This window comes from Podarcis muralis, chromosome 7, assembly GCF_964188315.1.
Source record: "Podarcis muralis chromosome 7, rPodMur119.hap1.1, whole genome shotgun sequence".
In the NCBI taxonomy this organism is placed as follows: domain Eukaryota; kingdom Metazoa; phylum Chordata; class Lepidosauria; order Squamata; family Lacertidae; genus Podarcis; species Podarcis muralis.
This window is the reverse complement of record NC_135661.1, coordinates 77030765-77054151: the sequence shown is the minus strand read 5'-3', so window position 1 is coordinate 77054151 and position 23387 is coordinate 77030765. Positions and strand designations below refer to the sequence as shown.

The 23387-nt window shown below is 47.5% G+C and overlaps 1 protein-coding gene, 1 long non-coding RNA gene and 1 pseudogene across 2 annotated transcripts; 1 reads left to right on the top strand and 2 right to left on the bottom strand.

Annotated features, from left to right (window-relative positions):
• Positions 1-499: 499 nt before the first annotated feature.
• LOC114603461 (H/ACA ribonucleoprotein complex subunit 3 pseudogene) lies at positions 500-743 on the bottom strand (annotated as a pseudogene).
• A 2908-nt stretch (positions 744-3651) lies between these two features.
• LOC144328584 (uncharacterized) lies at positions 3652-10133 on the top strand. The gene is made up of 4 exons (XR_013393809.1): positions 3652-3806; positions 7302-7411; positions 7802-7921; positions 9798-10133. It is a non-coding gene; the product is annotated as an uncharacterized LOC144328584 (long non-coding RNA).
• Positions 10134-14264: 4131 nt separating this feature from the next.
• On the bottom strand, positions 14265-16121 carry LOC144328579 (uncharacterized). The gene has a single exon (XM_077932591.1). The coding sequence runs from the start codon at positions 16110-16112 to the stop codon at positions 15510-15512; it is 603 nt and encodes a 200-aa protein (XP_077788717.1). The 5' UTR covers positions 16113-16121; the 3' UTR covers positions 14265-15509.
• Positions 16122-23387: the final 7266 nt, after the last annotated feature.

Here is a 23387-nt window from a genome sequence, read left to right as displayed (position 1 = left end):
TCATTAGCGGCTCTCTAGAAGTCCTAGTGATAAAGTGGAATGAAGAAATGCAGATCTCGTGCTTTTCTTTTCTTTTTATTGGCTTTAAAAAAAAAAATTATACAGGCAGCAAAACGACGAAGCCTAAATTGCCTTCTACCGATAAAAAATAATAATAACTATTACAATAATGAAAATACTAAAAGTACATTTACTTCCCCTTTTAAACTTCTATTCTGGTTACAATATATTACTATTCTATAAGAATCTATTATATCCTTTGCTGTCCCATATATTATTTTATTTCCCAAATTCAACCTAACCCTCCCCTCCTCCCCACTGCTTCCTTTCACCTGTGTGAGATCTTCCCATCATAATACTTTTTTCTAGTTGCTTTGATAAAATAGAGTGACATGAAAACTGTGGTTTTGTTTTCTATGCCAACATCTTCGAGGCTGCTTTGGAGCTAGAAGCTTGTCTCATCTCCATGGGCTGCAGAGGTCCCTCACAGAACGGCTGGCTACACAACCGGCCGAGGCTGCTGGGTCATCAAGACTCCAAAGCGCTTCTTGATGGTGATCCTGTGTCGGGAATATTTGTCATCTGGAGAAAAGTGGGCAGGATGGGCTGAACACGTTGGCTGGCCAGTGGGATCTGCCTTCTTGAGAGTGTAAACCCTATTTGCTTGCTCATCAAGGTAGTACTGCAGAAACATTGCTGCGGGTTATGAAAGCATTAGCAATATACCTGCAGACGGATTAAAAGAGCTTACTGCTATCAATATACACGTGTTTCCATACAACCCATGTGCACATTAGCCCCACCCATTGGCTCATCTAGCTTAGCGTTGCCTGTGCCTGGACTGAGAAAAAAACCCCACTGTAGTCCTCTTGGTGTTCTTGGACTTCAACTTCCATCAGCCCCAGGTTCTCCAGGGTTTCAGGGTAAGTTTTCTCCCAGCTTTACCTGGAGATGCCAGGGCACCGCTAAAGATCTAAAGGTGGGCATCTTGAATAAAGGGCTTTCAAAGGGAAGATTTGGCACGAAACTGCAGTTACAATTAAATCAGGAAGTGCATTTGGGTCTGGATAGAGACAAAGATTTTCATTCAAAGTTAACTTTGTCAGTGCTATTCAGTTGTTGATTTTATCAGATGTCACAACTTTATACATACATACATATATATATATATTAAAAAAATTATTTTTCATTTACTATTATACATTCACATCATCTTTATCTATTATACCACCTTGGCTCTTAGAGCCTGTCGACTTCCTTCCCTCCTGCCTCAGACAACCCTGCTAGTGATGTTAATTGCTTGCAATAATCTTTCAGATATCCTATGAATTTACTCCAGTCTTTTTTGAATACTTGATTGTGCTGGTTTTGGATTTTTCCTGCCAGCTTCGCCAGTTCTGCAAAGTCCATCCTCTCTATCTGCCACTCTTCTTTCATTGGTACTTCTTGTTGTTTCCATTTTTGGGTTAAAAGAATTCTTGCCACAATTGTTGCAAACATAAACAGTCTTTTATCTTCCCTTGGTATCTCTTCACCCACTATACCCAATAGGAAGCCTTCTGATTTTTTAACAAAAGTATTTTTAAACACTTTCTTTAACTCATTATATACCATTTCCCAGAAAGCCTTTGCCTCTTTGCAAGTCCACCACAAGTGGTAAAAGTTACTTTCCCTTTCTTTACATTTCCAACACTCATTGGTTCTTGTCTTGTACATTTTAGCAAGCTTTGTTGTTGTTTAGTTGTTTAGTCGTGTCTGACTCTTCATGACCCCATGGACCAGAGCAAGCCAGGCACTCCTGTCTTCCACTGCCTCCCACAGTTTGGTCAAACTCATGTTAGTAGCTTCAAGAACACTGCCCAACCATCTCGTCCTCTGTCGTCCCCTTCTCCTTGTGTCCTCAATCTTTCCCAACACCAGGGTCTTTTCCAGGGAGTCTTCTCTTCTCATGAGGTGGCCAAAATATTGGAGCCTCAGCTTCAGGATCTGTCCTTCCAGTGAGCACTCAGGGCTGATTTCCTTCAGAATGGATAGGTTTGATCTTCTTCCAGTCCATGGGACTCTCAAGAGTTTAGCTGGTGTTTAGCAAGTTTAGCTGGTGTTAAATACCATCTATACATCATTTTCGTAACATTTTCTTTAAGTGCACTGCATGCAGTAAAATTAATGCCTTCCTTCCACAACCTTTCCCAAGATTCTAACTGAACATTATATCCAAAATCTTTAACCCATTGTATCATCAGCCCTTTCACCTCCTCAGTCTTAGTGTGTCATTTCAATAGTAATTTATATATTTTCAATAATACTTTCCTCTTATCATCCAATAGTTATCAGAGGTCACAACTGTTGCAAAGCCCCACCCTGGTTTCCACACTGTTCTGGATCCAGTTCAAGGTGCTCATGTTAATGTTTAAACCCTCAAATGGCTCAGGGCCCCAGCTGCCTCTTTCCTGACAGACCCCCTTGGGTGCTAAGACTGGCAGAGGGTGTCCTTTTGGGTGTCCCACTACCCTCAGAAATTTGAGGGAGTGGTGGTCAGGGAGAGTACATTCTTTGTAGCAGCCCTAAACTGTGGAACTCCCTCCCCACAAAGGACCCGCCTTATTTCTGTACTTTTATTTTTTTTAAAAAAACCAAACACACCCGGTTTTAATCTTATGCAATGCTGGATTTACGTATAAGCTAAACAAGCTATAGCTTAGGGCCCCACTCTCTTGCCCCCCCAAAAAAAATTAAAGAAAAAAACTGGATGTACATTTCCAAAATTGTATTTCAGTTCAACAATTACTTTGATAAAATACATGTTTTGTTATGTGCAAATGCCTTTAGATACCTATTAGGTCCATAAATTACCATATAGCATATATTCAACACAAAAACAGCAACAATTTGTTGTTGACAATGGACAACAGGACATATAAAGGGCCCCATTACCTTCAGTAGCTTAGGGCCTCATCAAACCTAAATCCAGCCCTGATCTTATGTAACATTGTGGTTTAATATTCATGTTGTGATTAAATTGTTGTAACTTGCCCAGCGACATTAGGGCGAAGTGATACTGTAAAACGACAAGAAGAACACAATCTTCAAAGCATCGTAAAAAAACCTATTCCAATACAGATGCAAGCTGGGAAAGATCTCAACGTAAAACACTCGTTGAAAGATTCATTGACCATCTAACTTACACCCAGGCTGTTGCTCCTGACAGAGATTCACTTGTAAGCCTCTAGAGAAGGCTTGCAGATGTTGTTGGGAAGCCCACAGGGAGGGCAATTGGTTGTGGTTCTTCCTTTGATCTTGCCTCTGATTCTGGAAGGAATCCACCGCAGTCGTGACAAGTAACCATTGAAAGCCCTATCCTCCACACATCTGCTTTATTCTCTTATAATGCCATCACCACATCCCGTGGAAGCAAAGTAACATTTTAACATGCATAATCATAGAAATGCCAGTGGCCTGATGGGGGGCTAGAAGAGACCCCTCCCCCGGTTATCAGGTCAGCTGCGGAGAAGGGTTGCGTTCCTCTGTGTGTGTGCAGCCAGGGCCCTATTTATAGATTACTCCTATTGCATGCATGTGTGCATGCAAGATTTGATCCAGTTTCATGGAAACTAAACTGTGTAATGATTAACAATAGGTGTGGGAATAGCTAATAGGAAGACACTGAAAGAATCACCAACCACACAATGACTCACTTTATAAAGGTTGGCATCTGGGTTCCGTACCTGATGTTGGGCTGTTGGAGAAAGACGTCCTGTCTACCTTGCACTGAGAAACACCCTACCTGCACTCCCTGAAAAACTGTGGTAAGTTCAACCATCCCTTTTATATGACTCTCTCTCCCTCTCTCTCTCTCTCTATATATATATATATGCAATCATTACAGAAAAGAGAAATAGACCTACATATAATTGATATATTATAATAATTTGTTTAATATTGTACAACATAGAAAAACCATTATATTTGTCCATATTTAAGTTACATTTATATTCTGCAAATGCAGTAAGTGGATTCCATTTATCCCTTTAAAAACCCATCTTTATTGTCTACTTTCTACAACAATAATCAGTTCTGCAACTTTATCCATTATTGATACCTTTAATTTTTTATTTCCTTTCACTGTTTTTTTCCATTTTTTATTATTATTTTTGCAAAGAGCATGCCAGAAGCTACTCTTAGATTCTGCATTTACTCTTTATTTGTGGGTCAAAATACCCTAATAAAATTACCGGAGCCCAATGGCAATGTGCAAGTTCTTATTAATATTATCTCGACTACCTCTCCCCTAAAAACTTTAATCATTGGACAAATACAGGAAATATCTTTCACGTCCACCTTCAGAGATCCACCTATTCAACACTTAAATAATCACAGTGTGTAAATTTTACACGTGTACCATTGATAGAGCAGTTTGAAATGATTTTCTCCAGTGTTAAAACAAAGAGATTGTGTTGCTTCCTGAATATGAAGGAGACTGTAGCAAAACCACTCCTTAAGGAACCGTCCCTGGACTCAGAAAATCTAAGTAACTACCAGCCATTTGCTAATCTCCCTTCTTGGGCTAGCTTACTGAGTAGTAGTAGTAATAATAATAATAATAATAATAATAATAATAATAATAATAATAATAATTTATTATTAATACTCCGCCCATCTGGCTGAGTTTCCCCAGCCACTCTGGGTGGCTCCCAATCGAGTGCTAACAACAATACAGCGCTAAATATTAAAAACTTCCCTAAACAGGGCTGACTTCATATGTCTTTTAAAGTTAGGATAGCTGCTTATTTTCTTCACTTCTGAAGGGAGGGTGTTCCACAGGGCGGGCACCGCTACCGAGAAGGCCCTCTGTCTGGTTCCCTGTAACCTCACTTCTCACAATGAGGGAACCAGAAGGCCCTCGGAGCTGGACCTCAGTGTCCGGGCTGAATGATGGGGGTGGAGACGCTCCTTCAGGTATACTGGGCCGAGGCCGTTTAGGGTTTTAAAGGTCAGCACCAACACTTTGAATTGTGCTCGGAAACGTACTGGGAGCCAATGCAGATCTCTCAGGACCGGTGTTATATGGTCTCGGCGGCCACTCCCAGTCACCAGTCTAGCTGCCGCATTCTGGGTTAATTGCAGTTTCCAGGTCACCTTCAAAGGTAGCCCCACGTAGAGCGCATTGGAGTAGTCCAAGCAGGAGATAACCAGAGCATGCACCACTCTGGTGAATCAGTCTGTGGGCAGGTAGGGTCTTAGCCTGCGTACCAGGTAGAGCTGGTAGACAGCTGCCCAGGACACAGAATTGACCTGTGCCTCCATGGACAACTGTGAGTCCAGAATGACTCCCAAGTGGTGAATGGTTGTGAACCAGATCCAGGCACTCTTGGAGAATACTAATTTTCTAGATCCATTTTAATCAAGGTTTTGGCCCATTTGGGGCACACACATGGAGGGTCCTTGTTAATTCTCCTCGACCTTTCCATGGCTTTCTGTACCATCAACCAAGTTAGGGGTGGGTTCTTGTCCTACTTGGATGGTCGTTTCTAGAGGGTGATGCTTGGAGAGTGTTCTTCTGCCCCATGGAGCCTTCACTGTGGGGTTCCTCAGGGTTCAATTTTATCACCTATGCTGTTTAACATCTACATGAAACCACTGCGTGGGGCTATCCAGAGTACATTGTCAACAATATGCTGATAACACACAGCTGTGCATCTTCTGTACATCAACGGGTGCGGCAGTGGATGTGCTGGACTTGTGTCTCACCTTGGTAATAGACTGGATGAAAGCCAACAAACTGAAGCTCAATCCAGATAAGACCGAGCTACTGTTAGTGGGCAGTTCCCCAGCCTGGATGGCTGGGAGGTTGCCTATTCTTGATGGGGTTGCCGTCCTTTGGAAGGAGTGAGTATGTAGCTTGTGGGAGCCTTCTGGATCCATTGCTGTTGGTTTGAGGCTCAAGTAGCCTAAGTGGTGCAAAGTGCCTTCCATCAGTTTCGGCTGGTGACCCAGCTGTGCCTATATCTGGACAGGGATAGTGTAATTTCTGTTGTCTCAGCTCTGGTAGCCTCTACGTTAGATGGCTGCAATGTGTTAGGTGTGGGGCTGCCTCTGAAGGTGGTTTGGAAATTCTGGCCGGTGCAGATTTTGGCCACCAGGTTGCTCACTGAGGCAAGACAGTTTGAGCATATCACACCAATCCTGGCCCAACTGTACTGACCACCAATTAGTTTCCCAACCCAATTCAAAATGCTTCAAGGACCGCCTCTCCCCATATGAATCATGGGTGACCCTTTTCTTCATGTGCCTCCTCCACAAGAGGTCTGTAGGGCGGCTGCACAAAAACATTCCTTTTATGCAGTGGTTCCCCATCTGTGGAGGGACGCGGGTGGTGCTGTGGGTTAAACCACAGAGCCTAGGACTTGCCGATCAGAAGGTCGCAGTTCGAATCCCCGCAACGGGATGAGCTCCCGTTGCTCGGTCCCTGCTCCTGCCAACCTAGCAGTTCGAAAGCACCTCAAAGTGCAAGTAGATAAATAGGTACCGCTCCGGCGGGAAGGTAAACGGCATTTCCATGCGCTGCTCTGGTTAGCCAGAAGCGGCTTAGTCATGCTGGCCACATGACCCGGAAGCTGTACGCCAGCTCCCTCGGCCAATAAAGTGAGGTGAGTGCCGCAACCCCAGAGTCGGTCACGACTGGACCTAATGGTCAGGGGTCCCTTTACCTTTACCTCCCCATCTGTGGAATGCTCTCCAGGCAAAAACATTGCCAGGTTTTTGGTCTGATTAACATTCTGTGTCCTTTTAAATGTGTTTGTGAGAGGAGGGTTATAGGTTTGTTTTGTTTTCATTCTTCCCTTTATTTTGTATTTTGTATTTTTATCTATGGGGCGCCCTGAGGTCTTTGGGGGAAGGGTGGTATACACATTTAATAAATTAATTTTTAAAACATTTAATAAATTCTCATGTCAGAGAGGAACTCTAGCTCACTTCCAGAGTCCATGCCTTATTATTCAGAACCAGTCAGGAGGCGGGTCTTCCTGTCTTTGGCTCAGACCCCACCTATTGCTAGTTTCCCTGCCTTTCACCTCACCAGTGACCACTGGTTTTTTATTTCTGTGAGTGCCTTAGTTGTACTAGGAAATGACAAGCACTGCTGCCCGTACCATGTGGATACTTTACAGCTAGAAGATGAGGAAATGGGAAACGTCAGCAAAACCATCACTCCGCCACCTCAGTGATGAACTGGCATTTTAGAAACTCCAGTGAGTTCTGATTTTGAAAGTGCTTCCTTGCTGATTCTCTGAATGTTTCTGCAGATCCTTGAGCCCAGAAAATCAGTTTCATCGCCTGAGTCTTCAACATTGCACTTCCTTCACCATGCAAGCTCTCCTGGGACTCCTCTTCTTCTCTCTGCTTCTTGCTACAGGTGAGGACTTAGTAGTTGATTTTCTTTCCACACCCCAGAGGGGAATTGTCCTGAAGGCATTAACAAGGTGGAACGAGTTCATAGCTGGAATCCTTTCACTTTGCATGAGGAAAAAACCAAGTATAATTCCTTCAAGCAAGGATTGCTTGGTTTGACAAAGGCAGGTATTGAACTGGAAGGACTCAGAGGCCATCTAAGGTGAGGGAGTTCTTCCTGACCTCTTGCTCCATTCATATATATATATATTGGGGGGGAGCCATTGAATGCTGGTTCCATCGCCCATGGGAGACCCAACTCAGTTTATGTTCCAAGGTAATCTCATTATCCACTCTGGTGGGATTTACCCATTTCTTCAGGCAAATAAACATCTGCATCTCTTTCCTACTCCAGGTGCCTCTTTGCAGTGTGAGATTTGCACAGCCGTCGGAGAAACCTGTTCCAGTGATATTGTGGCTTGTGATCCTAAAGTACCGGTAGATACCTGTGCCGTTGTTCAGTATGAACCCTCACGTGAGTGAAAAGGATGAATGAATGGGGTTGCACAAATCATATAAACAAATGAAACTCTCGTTCTGTTGAATAGTCCAAAGCTGTCTCCAACTAACAGAAGCTGCTCAAGGTCTCAGCCAACTCTCTTTCCCAGCCCCGCAACCAGAGACCCTTTGACCAAAAGATTTCAAAGCGTGGGCCTGACTGATGAGATGAGGTCCCTCTTTGTGAATGTGTCCAACTATCCTCCACCAGGGCCAGGGCTTTTTCAGTGATGGCTCCAACCTGGTGGAATGCTCTGTCTAGGGCCCATGAGACTAGGGCCCTGCAGGACTTGATTTCCTTCCGCAGGGCCTGTAAGACAGAGCTATTCTGCCTGGCCTTCAATTTGAATTAGCCTGATCCTCTATTCCCTTTTCCCTTTCCTTTTTTATGAAGAAACCCTTCTGGGACCCCACATTTAAACACTTCCCTGGTCTCCTGCTAGCCCTAGTAGGACCAACTTGGCCAGTTAGCCCTGGTGATCATTTGATGTCTACTGACTGGGGTCCCCCCCCCCCGCTGCCCTAAAATGACCCCTGAATTTTATTGACATTGATCCTGCATTTATGTTGCATTTTATGCTGTTTTAAAGTCATATTTTAATCAGTGTTTTATATTTGCTGTTAGCCGCCCTGAGCCCGGTTTTTAGACTGGGAAGGGTGGGGTATAAATAAAAAATTATTTATTATTATTATTATTATTATTATTATTATTATTATTATTATTATTATTGGAGGGATATTCGAGCCCCCTACAGGCATTCAAACTGAACATCGGAAGGAGCATTGTGCTCAGCCTAACACTTCAGCACAACTTCTCAGGTGTCTCCAAGACATGAACGGGCATCAATGTAGGAGTAGGGCTCACCCCTCAGATTCCCCAATTGAGACTTCATGCATTCATAACAAATGCTTGAATAGGGCTCCCATAGCTCCTGGATGTGTGAGTTCTAAGTTGGGTTACATAGAATCTGAGTCAAATCACCATCATTTTCGTTTATGCTTTATCCTAAAATGCACATCTTGGTATGAATTTTGTGGTGTTTTTGAGCTGAAAGTTAAATTGCAGAAACAGAAATATCTATTGGTGGCAAGGAAAACATAGGTATAAAAAGAGAATTCCTCAATGCCAATATCCAAGTTTGCAGAAGTTCTCTCTGGTAAGAGAACCCCAGCAGAGATTTAAAATCACAAAATATGCAGCAAATATAGGCTGTTAGACCTTTAAAATATGCCCTTCTATGTTCATTCCAAGGTTACCATCTTCCTCTAGCATAGAAAAAGATCACACATTTGGTACATTTAAAATGTGTTACTTACATTTTTTTCAAAGGTTTGGTTCATGTGCTTCTCCATACACCAGTGAGGAAATGCAGGCAGTAAAATTTAGCTTAATTACAGTGGTGAAAGTTCCTAAGTTATTGGTATAGGAATTCAAGAAAGGCTTGTTAGAGCCATGTGATCTGATCTTGGATTAACCAGCTCAGTTCTCTTTACATGCTAAGCTTCTCAGGTAAACTGGGAGGGAACAATAGGCTTGATTACCTTCCCCCCAAGGTGAGGAGGCGTGACCTAGCTAAGCCTGGCAGGAGAGCTTGCTCTATGGCGTTAACCCCTTCATGTATTAATTAGACTTAAGCATGTTGGTTATATGAGGCTGGTTTCCCCCCAATACCCCTGTGTTCTGCATATTAGTGTAGGAAGTGAGAGTCAGCGTAAGTTGTTTTAAAACATGGATCAAAGGACATCTTACAGCACTGCTGAGTGGGTGAATTTATGTGGGACGTAATGGCTCTGAACACTGAATCTGCTGGTCATTCAACTTTGGTTTGTTTGTTGATTTGTTTTATATCCAGCACCAAGCGTCACTGTCAGCAAAATAATTAAAGAATGTCTTAACAAGACTGATTGTGAAAAAATGAAGGTAGGGGATACTGTTGCAGAGCGTGGAAAAATCAAAAGCTTTGAATGCAACAAGGCCCCTGGAGCAGCTGCATCTCTCCTCCTCGCTTTCTCCAGCCTCCTGTTGATGAAGATTCTCCTGTAATGAAGTGCTGGCAGCAGTGCAGAATAGCCTCCTTCTCATTTCCATGCAAATACCTTCAGACCGAATCACGTCTTTCACTGGAGAGATCTCTTGTCATTTCTGATGTTTTGAATAAGAACAAATAAAGAGGAAGAAAATAAATAAACCTACTCTTGTTTTGAGGGTGAGAGGGGTGAGCAAGGCACGTATTTCCAGCAATGTGATTGACTAGATACCAGAAGTAAAATTGTTTGTGGAAATCCATAATTTTCAAGGAATGCTGATGTTTTCGGAGGAGAATTAAGATAGAATTCTAGCATTATACAACCTTCTTAGGTGATGCAATATGTAATATTGTAATTATAAATTAATTCAGGATGCATTGCAATGATCAGTGCAGATCTCCATGTGTTGCCTTTCAGCTAGAACGACTATTTTCTGTGCAGGCACATGGACAAATGATTAGGAGGGTTCCAATATCTTCTTTCAGAGTAACTTAAGTGGAGTTTTCCTTTGCGTTCCATTTTATGTGACAGTGCTTGCACATCATTCTCTTGAAAGTGAAGTACCTTGCATTTTCAGTGCTTAGCTTTGAGACGTATGACATCTGTAGCAGCAGTGTGCATACGTGGGTGTGCTTGGGTAGAGTTGGGTTTCTACATCCTGCAGTGGAGCCTGCAGAAACAGACTCCCCACTGTAGATGGCTTCCATGTAACCCATAAAGAGTGTTGAGGAGTCAAGAGGAAAGGAAGGAAATGGATCCAGGAAATAATGAGGCACCAACTGACTGAACCAGGGAAGGAAAACCATGTCAAGCCATCAGCAACCTGACTTCTCACAAATTCTCATACTTTTGCTTCTTGCAATGATGCACACTAGATGGGATGCCAAAGAACTTTGGACAGAGAAAGAAATGGAAAGTTTCACTTGTGCCTGGTAGGAGTGTAAGATAAGAACAAGTGACAAATTTAAGGCATGCAAGATAAGATGTCACCAGGTCTGCTAACTGAGACAGGGGCCCGCGAGCCTTCCTTATCCTGATCCCTCAATTAACTCTTCATTGTGGTATGGAAAACACTTTTCATTTCAAAAGAAATCTTACATCTTATTTTGCTTTTTATTATATTTGTGCATCTAGACACAGGCTTCTCAATCTGGCCCATTGGACTCTCTCCAAGTGAAATGCCCTACAGGCCACACCTTTCACTGTCCTTGTTTCACATCCTCTCTAGGTGCCTGCCTAGAATGTGTATTTAAACTCTGAGAAGTCCGCTTACTTCTTTTTAGGCATGCTGAAGCTGTGCAGGAAGGCCAGCACCTCCCCTTCCACCGACGATGCAGGGCTGTGCATGGGGTCTGATCCTGTTCTGTGTCGGCCTGCTGAATTGGCCAATGGCAGGCTGGCCTGGAGGACTGGGCTCTTTGGGGCAGGCTTGAGGGAACAACCAGGCTTCTCTCAGGTCCACTCCTGGGGGATTTAAAACAGCCCACACCTGCCCCTGACACCCAGCTCTTCTTTGTCAGATCAGCCCACCCACCCACTCTGGTAATTTTGCATTTACCCCTTTAATAGGCCTTGCCATGGCTGCAGTGGAAGCCATATTTGTGGGGCCTACCAGGAATTTGCCTACCAGGCAAATTGGCTTTTGCCTGGAGGTTTCGCCTACCTCATAGCAATTGTCACAGCTTAGGCAGTTTAGGTACTGGGTAACCTTGGCCACGCTGGACGCAGGTGGCGCTGTGGGTAAAACCACAGAGCCTAGGGCTTGCCGATCGGAAGGTCGGCAGTTCAAATCCCTGTGACAGGGTGAGCTCCCGTTGCTCGGTCCCTGCTCCTGCCAACCTAGCAGTTCGAAAGCAGTCAGTGCAAGTAGATAAATAGGTACCACTCTGACGGGAAGGTAAATGGCGTCTCCGTGCGCTGCTCTGGTTTGCCAGAAGCGGCTTAGTCATGCTGCCCACATGACCCGGAAGCTGTACGCCGGCTCCCTCGGCCAATAAAGCGAGATGAGCGCTGCAACCCCAGAGTCGGTCACGACTGGACCTAATGGTCAGGGGTCCAGCACACGGTCTTCAGCACACTTCTTCTGAAACCTAACTTCTCTAAGGCTTCATTCAGACACATGTTCCAGTTTCTGGCAGGGATAAATAGATTTATGCAACCTCCACACGATACCTTGCCCCTTGACCTCAAACCCTGGAGGAGGAAGCGTGTACAACCCCTCCTGGAGGTCTGCATTCAAGTAGGCAACACTTTACCTTTATCTTTAACCTTGGCCTTCGTTGGAGGGGGAGTTTTAGCCTCACCTTCCCCTCCAGAAATAGGGTATCCCATTAAAGGGGTCCGTGATGCAGTTACTTCTGTCCATTTGCCCATACAGGGGGCTTGGGCCTCCCTGAGGGGATACCCCTATTTGATGTACCGTAAGTCACAGGAATCCCTGCTGCTGGGTTGGCCCTGATGTCATTTCCGGTAGGCAGCCCAGAAATGAATACTTACCCAATGCCTATGCCAAACCACTTCACCTGTAGTCAATGAAACTGTGGCCTGATTCAATCCCATTCAACTGTGTGGTCTCCTTTATTGGTAGTTCACCTGAGCAGGGGGGGGCGGGGAGTGAGCAGCCTGGTCCTGAAATGACTCTTCTCCATCTGCTTTTGCCTCTGCTTCTGTCCCCCAGCGGCCTGTGCATACCCTCCAAGTGTTCCTATTTTCCAAGGACAGTCCCAGATTTACAGAAGCCATCCCGGTTTATGATTTGACCTCATAATATCCCACTTTTCCTTAGGATGTCTCTATTTTCATTGGAGAAATGTTGGAAGATAAGCAGTTATGTGACCCCTGAGATGAAGGCAACCCTGTATAGCACACATGGCCAAACTTGGCCCTCCAGCTGTTTTGGGACTACAAATCCCATCGTCCCTGACCACTGGTCCTGTTAGCTAGGGATGATGGGAGTTGTAGTCCCAAAACATCTAGAGGGCCAAGTTTGGCCATGCCTGTATAGGGAAGGTTATTTTAATGTTTAATGTTCTGTTATGTTTTAAGCCACACAGAGTGGCTGGGGCATAAATAATAAAATGATTATTATCAGGGAATGGGATGTCCCTATTTTAATCAGTGAAATGTTGGGGGTGGGGCATGCATGTGGCATCCAGAATGTCAGTCAGAAGGGAGTGTGGCCCTCAGCCTGAATAAAGGTTCCCCAACTCCTATCTATATATATATTCTTCAATTTCATTGTCATATTCTTCACATATGTCCATGTCTCAGTTATGGCAATGCATCCCTTAGGTCACAGCACAACTCCACTCCTTGTTTATTTATTTTTGACTTTTTGAAAATTAAATGTATATCCTACCCTTCCTCACAAAGGAACCCAGGATGGCAAAGTACAATGGACAAAACAATTAAAAAAAACCTCTTTAAAACAATTCCAAAGCAGATGCAGGCTGGGAAAGTTTTCAAAATAAAAGCCTTGTTGAAAGGGGAAGTGTTGCACCTGCCCACTATTCAGGGGGAGGGAATTTACCGAAACACTAAAGGCCTGACTCCTACCTAATGTTTGTTTTTCATTTCTCACTTCTAAATATTCTATTACATCAAATGAAATACCTGGCAGGGAATACACCTTGATCATGAAATTTTAGTCAGCCAAGGGGCTGGATTGAAGCAGTCTAATTTCAGGCTCGCTGGCATTAATTCATAATTCAATCCTCTTTTTTTTGCTTGTTTGTTGAAAGAACATACAAAAATCTGCCTCTAAATGGAATGCATTTTGTATACACCTCTTACCTAAAATATTAAACTTCCCCATAAAATAGACACTTCCCCCTGCTTTTCAGTGCATTTATCTGTAAACGGTGTCCTTTGTACAACTCTTTTATGTAAAATACACATTTTTGCAAACACCTTTTGCTCACTGAAACTGCAGTGTAAAATCTGGAGAAGAGAGTAATACAGCTGGGAGTTGCATTCTCACCTGCAAGCTGCTTTTTGGGGGGGGGGGGGTCGGGTTGCTCTGCTTCTCCTACCTTCCAGCTTGGAGGTGTTACTGTGGGAGAGTTTTCTGAGCATTGGATCATGTGCCTTGACAGATGGGAGCTGTCTGCCCTCTAGATGTATGTCCAGCCCTTAATGTATACATTGTAAAAGGTAAGTAGGCAGATGGATATTAGCTGCTTTAGTCTACGCATGTGCCTAGAGTGAGGGCCTTGTTGCTTTGTGTGATGTGAGATGCATTATTTGCTTTCTGTGCTATCCAAATGGATACTCTCTACAGCAAGCATTTGCGTGTTGAGTCCCACAAGCCACCCCCCAAAAAACTCACACTTCACACATCAATTTTTGTTTAAGGTTTTTGGCATAATTTTGGCCACAACTTTATTCAAATACAAAACGTGAGTGGTTGCTTAGGCATTGGTTAAGACTATCTGTCCTTGCCCTCAGGGACAGTGCTGGTCTTCCGGACTCCGTCGGAAGCCAGCGCGGGAAACAAGTATTGGGTGAGAATGAAGCTGGGCGATCAGACTAACACTTCTCACCCTCATGTTCCGGTGGGGTCTTGACCGGCCCAAGTCCGACTCCGGGGACAAGGACGAAAGAATGTCAAGCCCCTGGATTTCCTTTAACGGAATTCCCATTCGCCTCATTTGGAGGGGTAGGCACTTACCCCTCCAAGCACCATTTAACCAATGCCTAACCGCCAACCTTACAAGTTGTGACGATTTGCTACGTAGTAGGCAAAAACCAAATGGCACCAGCCAATCAGCCAAATGGCAAAATTCCTACTAGGCCCCCGCTCAAAGGCGGACGACCCCATGACAGGCAATAGCAAGGTCAAGCAAGCAGAACCACCCTAATAAAAGGGCGGGAGGGCGGGTGATCCAGTTCGAAACGGCCAAGAGGGTGATCCCTCCTCTGGCCTCTGTATATATATGACCTCAAACCCCTCCTCCATTGCCAATTTAAATTTTGCCCCAGCAACCCAATTAACCCTTAAATGCTTGGGTTGCTGACTTAATTTGCCAAGTCATTGTGGAGTGGCCTGTTCCCCCAACCGCAACATGTGCTCTCTGTTAGTGAGAACACGCTTTGCGTGTTGAGTCCCACAAGCCACCCCCCAAAAAACTCACACTTCACACATCAATTTTTGTTTAAGGTTTTTGGCATAATTTTGGCCACAACTTTATTCAAATACAAAACGTGAGTGGTTGCTTAGGCATTGGTTAAGACTATCTGTCCTTGCCCTCAGGGACAGTGCTGGTCTTCCGGACTCCGTCGGAAGCCAGCGCGGGAAACAAGTATTGGGTGAGAATGAAGCTGGGCGATCAGACTAACACTTCTCACCCTCATGTTCCGGTGGGGTCTTGACCGGCCCAAGTCCGACTCCGGGGACAAGGACGAAAGAATGTCAAGCCCCTGGATTTCCTTTAACGGAATTCCCATTCGCCTCATTTGGAGGGGTAGGCACTTACCCCTCCAAGCACCATTTAACCAATGCCTAACCGCCATGGAGCCCTCAGCTCCCCGCCAACCACTCACAGCCCCAGCCAAGACCTCAGCTTGGCCACTACTGCACCTATCCAAGCCTCATTCCCAGAAGCCGACAGGTGCACTCCATCAGCCCTAAAAAGGGCCGCCGCTTGAAAGGTGATGTCAGGGTGAAAAATCACCTCTCCACCTAATTCCACAATCCTTCTGGAAACCGCAGCATTAATGCGCTTCCTGGCCCTTTCGATGGCCGCAGGGGAGCGACTACCCGTCCAAGCGCGTCGATGCAAAAGCTTGGACCAAAACAGTTTTGCTGCAGGCACCATTGCCCGCAGTGTCTCCAAGTCACCCAGGATTGCAGCACGTAAAGAGAAACAGTCCGTTGACACCAGGTCGTTCTCCCCCAGCTGCACCACGATAGCAGCTGGCGGCTCTTCCAACAGCAGCTGGCTCCGAATCCGTGGCAGAAACTCCGCCCAGCGCATTCCCCGTCTGCATAGCCAGGACAACCGGATGTGCGGAGGAAGACCGAGACCTGGACCCAATCCAGACTGTCGTGCTGCAACGCCAGCCCAATGGATGATGCTGTGCCCCACCATCCATATGCGCACAGTGTCAGGACCTGGGACAAACGAATAAAAGAATAACATCAGACACCACCATTAACGCACATATCCTCTAAACGCATTGGATTTCCAACGGCCCAAATCCTTAATTCTGGCCGCTGACAAGCCCCAGTGAGCCGCCGTCGTGGCAGCCCCTATTCTGAAGGAATGGGGGGCGAAATTGCTAGCCGTGCCACCACAGGCCGCAATTGCTTTACGCAATACTCCTGTAAATTGGTGTCTGGATAACGGCAACCCATTCTCATGACGAAACAGCGGGCCATCCCCTTGCGCTCTCAACTCCAGGTATTTGCTGACATCCCTGACTGGGCAAGGGCCCGCCTCCCCTGTAGCAGGGAGTCGAATCAGGGCGCCCCTGCCCCTTTGGTCCGTCTTAGAATGCCGAATCGTGATTCTCAATTCAGCAGGGGACAGCTGAATGTCCTGGAGCAGAAGGCCCCTAGAACGACCATCCCTGTGGTCTTCCACTACTAACTCGCCCACCCTTAATGCGCCAAAGAATGCGACGGAAAAGGCGGCCGAGAACAGGCGAGCCTCATACCCAGACCAACAAACCACCCTGAGCTTTTTGCGTAACCTGCTCAGCAAGTCAAAGGAGATGGGGTGCCGATTTGCCGGCCTGGAGGGGCACAGTCTACCCCATCCCTCGAGCGCCTTACGGACGATAAACTTTGAACAAGGGTCTTTATCGAAGTATGTTTTACAGAAAAAGGCTATGGCAGCCGCTTGCATCCTAAGTGTCCTGGCTGCGCGTCCCAATTGAAACAAGTGCGCCAAGTACTGCAACACCTGTGATGAGGTGGGAGGTACCCCAGACGCCACCCTGTTTGATAGGCTGGCAAATGCCAAGAAATCAGCCCAGGCTTTTCCATAAGATCGCAGAGTAGAAGGGGAAACCGATGCCGCTACTCCCTGAAAAACTAATTGCTGCCAAGGTTCCAGAGATGATCCGGGAAATACTCCGGACGTATCCGCGCCTCTGGAACCAGGAACCTGAACCGCTCCATCTGAAAACGGGACAGAGCATCAGCAATATCGTTAGACACCCCTGGGATAAATCGTGCCGAGAAAACTATATTATAACGCAAACAATGCAGCACGAAGTCCCGCAACAGGGCCGCGACCCTGGGGGAGCGCGATGACAATTTGGCTAGGACATTCACCACCGCCTGGTTATCTGTCCAGAAGCAGACACGACGATTCCTGAACTCCTCGACCCATAAATGCACTGCCACTGCAATTGGAAAAAACTCGAGAAAAGTTAGGTCACGCGTGATCTCCTTTCCCTGCCACCCAGGCGGCCAGCGTTGAGCACACCAGCGACCCTTCCAGAAAAGGCCGAACCCTAGAGAACCAGCGGCATCTGAGTGCACCTGGAAGTCATTATGCAAGTTCAAGGTGTCTTGCCACAATGAAACCCCATTGAATTCCTCCAAGAATTCCAACCAGATGCGAAGGTCGGTCTTCACCTCCCTGGAAAGGCGAACCCGATGATGCGGGAACCGTAACCCCGCAGTGAGGCGTGCAAGGCGTGAACAGAAGGGGCGCCCAGGCGCCACTACCCTGCATGCGAAATTCAAGTGTCCCAAAAGCGACTGAAGTTGCCTGAGGGACACTTTTTTCAACGGAAGCAGATCCTCTATAAGCTTCCTCAAAGCTTCTAGCTTGTCCACAGGAGGGCTAGAAGTCTGCTCCACCGTATCGAAAAGGATACCCAGGTAAGTGAGCTGGGTCGAAGGACCCTCCGTCTTGTCGGCGGCCAGCGGGACCCCCAAATCCTGCGTGAGGTCGGCGAAGGCTTGTAACAGCGCCAAGCAGTCGCCGGTGTTGTCCTCAGAAGCCAGTAAAAAATCATCCAGATAATGAGTGACTCCGCCCAGACCAGTTTTAAACTTCAAGGCCCACTCCAAAAAGGTGCTAAACGTTTCAAAAGCTGCACAAGCTATTGAACAGCCCATAGGCATAGCTTTGTCAAAGTAATATTTGCCCTCGAACTGGAAACCTAGCAGCCAAAAATCATCTGGATGAATTGGCAAAAGGCGAAACGCAGATTCGATATCGCATTTTGCCAATAAGGCACCACGACCAAACTTCCGAATCATCTTGATCGCTTGATCAAGAGAAGCGTACTTCACGGAGCAAAGCTCCGGTGGAATAACGTCATTCACAGAAGTTCCTAAAGGGTGTGATAGGTTGTGAATTAAACGAAATTCACCCGGTGCCTTTTTTGGCACAATACCTAAGGGGGATATATGCAACTCGTGAAGGGGTGGTGCGTCAAAAGGACCGGCCATGCGATGCAAAGCCACCTCCTTCGCTATTTTCTTGCGGGCTACCATAGGTAGCTCACGAATTGATTTTTGGTTAGCAGGATTCCGTGCCACGGGAGTCATGGCTACCGGAATCCGAAAGCCAACGGAGAAGCCATCAATCAAATAGGCCGCAGCCTCCCTGTTGGGGTAAGACTGGAGCCAGAATTGTAGGGCCTGCAATCGAATAGGGGTGTGGGCTAAAGATAACAATACATTACTTTCCTGATGCTGCGGTTGCCGTAGAGGGGGTTGGTCTGGGGTTCTGCTGAGCCCCCCCCCTGCCTCCACGAAAGGGCCGCCGCCCACTGAAGCAAGCAGCCGCCGCGTGTGCTCCCCCACATTTCTCGCAACTGTGGGCGTACTTACACCCCTGGCGCTGACAGGACCCCTTATTAAAATCCCAGCATAGCATACGGCGGCTAGTTCTGAAAGCCGCCGGTTTGGGCTTCTGCTGTTCCGGCACTTTTTTGTCAATGAGTGGGGCCACGTGGGTGGTCCACACATCGAGATCCCTACGATCCCAGCGGGCCGACGGGATCCTGGCCGCCCGACGCCTAAAGTTCTCATCGTATTTTATTGCCGCTTTTTCACCAGCTTTGGTGAAGGCGGAACGAATGATGGATAAATAAACAAACAAGTGGAGAGATCTCCTAGGATAAGCCGCCACCACCACGCCGGCGAAGACTTGAAAACAATCAAGCCAATGCTCGAAAGTTTTGTCAACCGTGGGGTTGCCGGGGCGCTTCTTGGGGAAATCTGCTTTCTCTTGGTCCTCGGAGGGTGGGGACAGTTTAAACATGTCTACGTACCGGCCATTAAGTATCCTAGCTCGCAGCTTCGTTGCCAAGTGCGAACCCGGAATGATGTCCCTAGCCGAATTGGTAGAGACCTTAACGTCCGGTACGAGCACTCCATCCCTACACTCTTGTACGGCCCCATATTTCGCCCGGTGAGCGTTGGCCCTCCTTTCCCAAGCCCACCTTGGAAGCCCCGAAGCCTCCTCGCCGAAACCCCAGTAAAGTTCGATGGGGCCACCCAGCTCATCGTCAGAACTAGAAGACGTACCCGTATAAGAAGAAGAAGAGTCCTCCCTCCTGCGTTTGGCGTGCTTCCGGGAAGATCTTTTGTGGCGACGTTTTCCACCCAAGGATCTCCTAGCAGGGACTGGAAGGCTGTCCTCCAAGGAGGATCCCGAGTCAAGATCTTGCCTTGAAGGACCTGGGGCCACAGAAGAAACGACATGTGAGGTACCTGACCCCGAAGCCACCTCAACCAAAGGCTGGACAGCCCTGCTCCGGCGGGAAGCAGGCGTCGAAGGGGTCTTTCCCCGAGACACCCTCCTGGAAGACCGCCTTGCCCTGCGCGAACTAGCAAGAGTAGCAGGTAAGGAGGAGGGTCGGGTAGGCCGGGAAACCAAGCCAGCAGTGCTAGTTGATGGCCCTTCTCCCCCAAGCTCGCTAGACAGCGATGACGTCGGCGACGATGGCACCAACGGCTGAGGTGGCCTTGCAGTCGCAGGGGGCCGAGTGGAACAACGTTGGAGGACGCCGTCCATTTCAGCCGCAAAGCGCGACATGGCCGCCGGATCATCAGCTATGCCTGCCATGAATGACTGAACCCGACCAAGCGATTGACTCGGGGCAGGTGAGCGTAGGGCTTGGGAGGGACCCCTGATGGGTCGCTTTGCAATGGTAGCCCGGTCAGCCCGGGCCGAAGCCTTCTTCGGGGCCATACCTGCTAGATTAAAACAAAGAAAGACAAATGAAAGCCCTGGCTAATAACCCAAGCAAGCTGTCAACTTTGTTGAAGATTGACCAAGACCGGCCAAAGGCCTTAGCCAATGGCGCTCAACGAGGAATGAGTTACTACTAAACTAATTAAATGGAACACTGAAAAAAAAAAATTAATTATTTATTATTATTAATTTATTATTCAGTTATTTATTTATTATTATTTATTGTTAGGAAATATAAATTATTTAAGAGCTTCCAGAATCAGCGCACCCCAAAGGCTGCCCCGCAGGGCAATGTGGCCTTTGCAGGGGCAGGAGCAGCACCAGGCCAGGCCAACAGTTAGACCTATAAATTCAATTACAGCAGGCTGCTATACCTGAGTCACCCAGAGGGTGGCACTGTGCACTTGAATAGCTAGTATAACAGCTGCAGTGCTGCTCTGAGCCACTAGGGGAGCTCACGAGGCGACAGCCTGCAGTAACCCCCACGACCACTAGAGGGCCAGCAGGCAGTCAGGCCGCAGACACCGCGGCAAAATGGAGGAACCAGAGGAACCAGACGGTCCCCGCAGACAGAAAATGCAGGCCGGGGCTAGGCCTCGGCCTGCGCACACCTCCCACGCGCCGGCACAGCCGGCGGCCAGCACCGCTGCGCCGCCCGCGATCCCCGGGTCGGGCGGGAGGAGGCCGCTCAGCCCGCCGCGCCGATTATTAACTCCCCTTCTTTTTTCCCCCCCCACAGGGCCAGTGAGCGAAGCGAGGTCTCCGCGGCAGCCGCGCCGACGGAGCCGGGACCGGGAACGCTCCACCACCACCCGACCAGGTAAGGGGGAAGGGGGGGATGGGTCGGGAGGGGGAGGCGAAACCGGATCGCCCCCCGCGGCCGCGAGGCCGCGATCCCTGTGAACGGGAGGGGGGGGACACCGTCCGCGGCCCGCCGCCGCCGCCGCAAGGCCCACCTCACCCCCTAAGAGCACCAGGGCCCGCTGGAGCTGGGCCCTGTGCCGACGCAAGGCCCCAGAACGAGGGGAAAGCAGATGGGAGGGGGAGGGAGGCAGCCGCGATCTGCCGCCGCGGCGCTAAAACCGGGGGGGGGGATTGCCAAAACGGCCCTGAAAACGGCCGCTAACTTACCCCTGCCTCCCCCAGGCCGGGGGGGGGTCCCCACCCACGGCCTTTTTTAGCAACCAGGAATAAATAGGATTAAACTAATTTAAAAGACAAAATGAGGAACTAAATAGGACAACCAACAAAATGGGGGAGAGAAGGTAAAGGGGAATTAAGGAAGAATATAGAAGGGAGAGGAATAGACGACAGGAATAAAGGCAAGAATCAGGGAATCAGTTAGGCTCAATACAACCGGCTCTAGGCTGCTCCGTGATCCAGTTCGAAACGGCCAAGAGGGTGATCCCTCCTCTGGCCTCTGTATATATATGACCTCAAACCCCTCCTCCATTGCCAATTTAAATTTTGCCCCAGCAACCCAATTAACCCTTAAATGCTTGGGTTGCTGACTTAATTTGCCAAGTCATTGTGGAGTGGCCTGTTCCCCCAACCGCAACACGTGCTCTCTGTTAGTGAGAACACGCTTTGTGAGTCAAGGACCCGCCACCCGCTTAGGGATAAATAAAACACAAGGACACATTCAGCTGCCTGGAGTCGTTGGATCACCCGCCCGCCCTCCCTTTAGGTCATATTTATGCTTTTGACCTTGCTATGAACTTTGGTTGGTTGCCTTGGTTGCCCAGGGGCCTGGTAGGAATTTTTATCCATTTGGCTAATTGGCACCCACCTCTTGGTTTTTCGCCAAGAGTTTTCGCCAAGGTTAAGGGGTGATATGATAGCCATGTTCAAATATATAAAAGGATGTCATATAGAGGAGGGAGAAAGGTTGTTTTCTGCTGCTCCAGAGAAGCGGACACGGAGCAATGGAACCAAACTACAAGAAAGAAGATTCCACCTAAACATTAGGAAGAACTTCCTGACAGTAAGAGCTGTTTGACAGTGAAATTTGCTGCCAAGGAGTGTGGTGGAGTCTCCTTCTTTGGAGGTATTTAAGCAGAGGCTTGACAACCATATGTCAGGAGTGCTCTGATGGTGTTTCCTGCTTGGCAGGGGGTTGGACTCGATGGCCCTTGTGGTCTCTTCCAACTCTATGATTCTATGATTCTATGTATTTAGATTAACGGGCTAAAGGAGGCCACAACTTTATTGGTTACAGCATGTAAGTGGTATTGGCTTAGGCATTGGATCAAACAAACACGGGGAGTCATCCAAAAGGTTAACAACCAGTTGGAGGAGCTTGTTGATGCAGATACAACTGGAAGCTTCCCCTGATGTCACCGGGGGTCGTGTCATGGCCCTAGCCACCAGCAGGGCATCGGACAGGATCCACGACCGCTGGATTCCTTTAACGGAAAACCAACAAGGGGAGGGGTAGGTGATGGCCACAACCTGCCCTCCAAACACATGACACATATTCCAGTGCCTAACCGCCAATGCCCAAAAAGTTGTGACGATTTGCTATGAGGTAGGCAAAAAACCAAGAGGCTGGTGCCAATTAGCCCAATGGATAAAAATTCCTACCAGGCCCCCTGGGCAACCAAGACAACCAACCAAAGTCCAGAGCAAGGTCAAAAGCATAAATATGACCTAAAGGGGGGGTGGGTAGGCAGGTGATCCAACGACTCCAGGCAGCTGAATGAGGGCATGGTGCTGCCATAGCCACTTGAATGCGGCTAAACCCCGCCCACCAGGTTTACTCTCTGTGCCCATTCCCTTCCCTTCTGGGTACACATGAGCAGATGGCATTTCATCACCATGATGCAGCTGGGTATTGTGGGATTAGATTAGTGTGGAACGGGCTGAGAAGTGGGAATGTGTGCTTTAGAATCAACTGTGCTGCCCACTTTGTGTCAAATGGTGTCAACTGGCCCTGGTGATATATTTGAGCAAGAATGATCTGGGGCAGAAGATAGGACTGTCCTTGAATCACCAGGTGCAACAGGGCCTGGAAATGATACATCATCACACACACACACACACACGAGAGCACACCTGACTGTCAGGCTGCTGCCAGTGACTCCCAGCTGCTTGCCCAGGAATGTACAAAGAAAATGGAATGTTTCTTACCACCTGCTTTTTATTCAGTATTTACAGAGAGAGGCTATAAAACCCAGCCTCTTGGATAATAGCATTGTTCCAAGTGAATTCCGCCCCCTCATCTCTCCCACTTCCTCAATTGCATCATCTCTC

Bases quoted from the DNA above. Each gene is read 5' to 3' on its own strand.
- LOC144328579 (XM_077932591.1), bottom strand. From the start codon at position 16,112: ATGTTATTCTTTTATTCGTTTGTCCCAGGTCCTGACACTGTGCGCATA.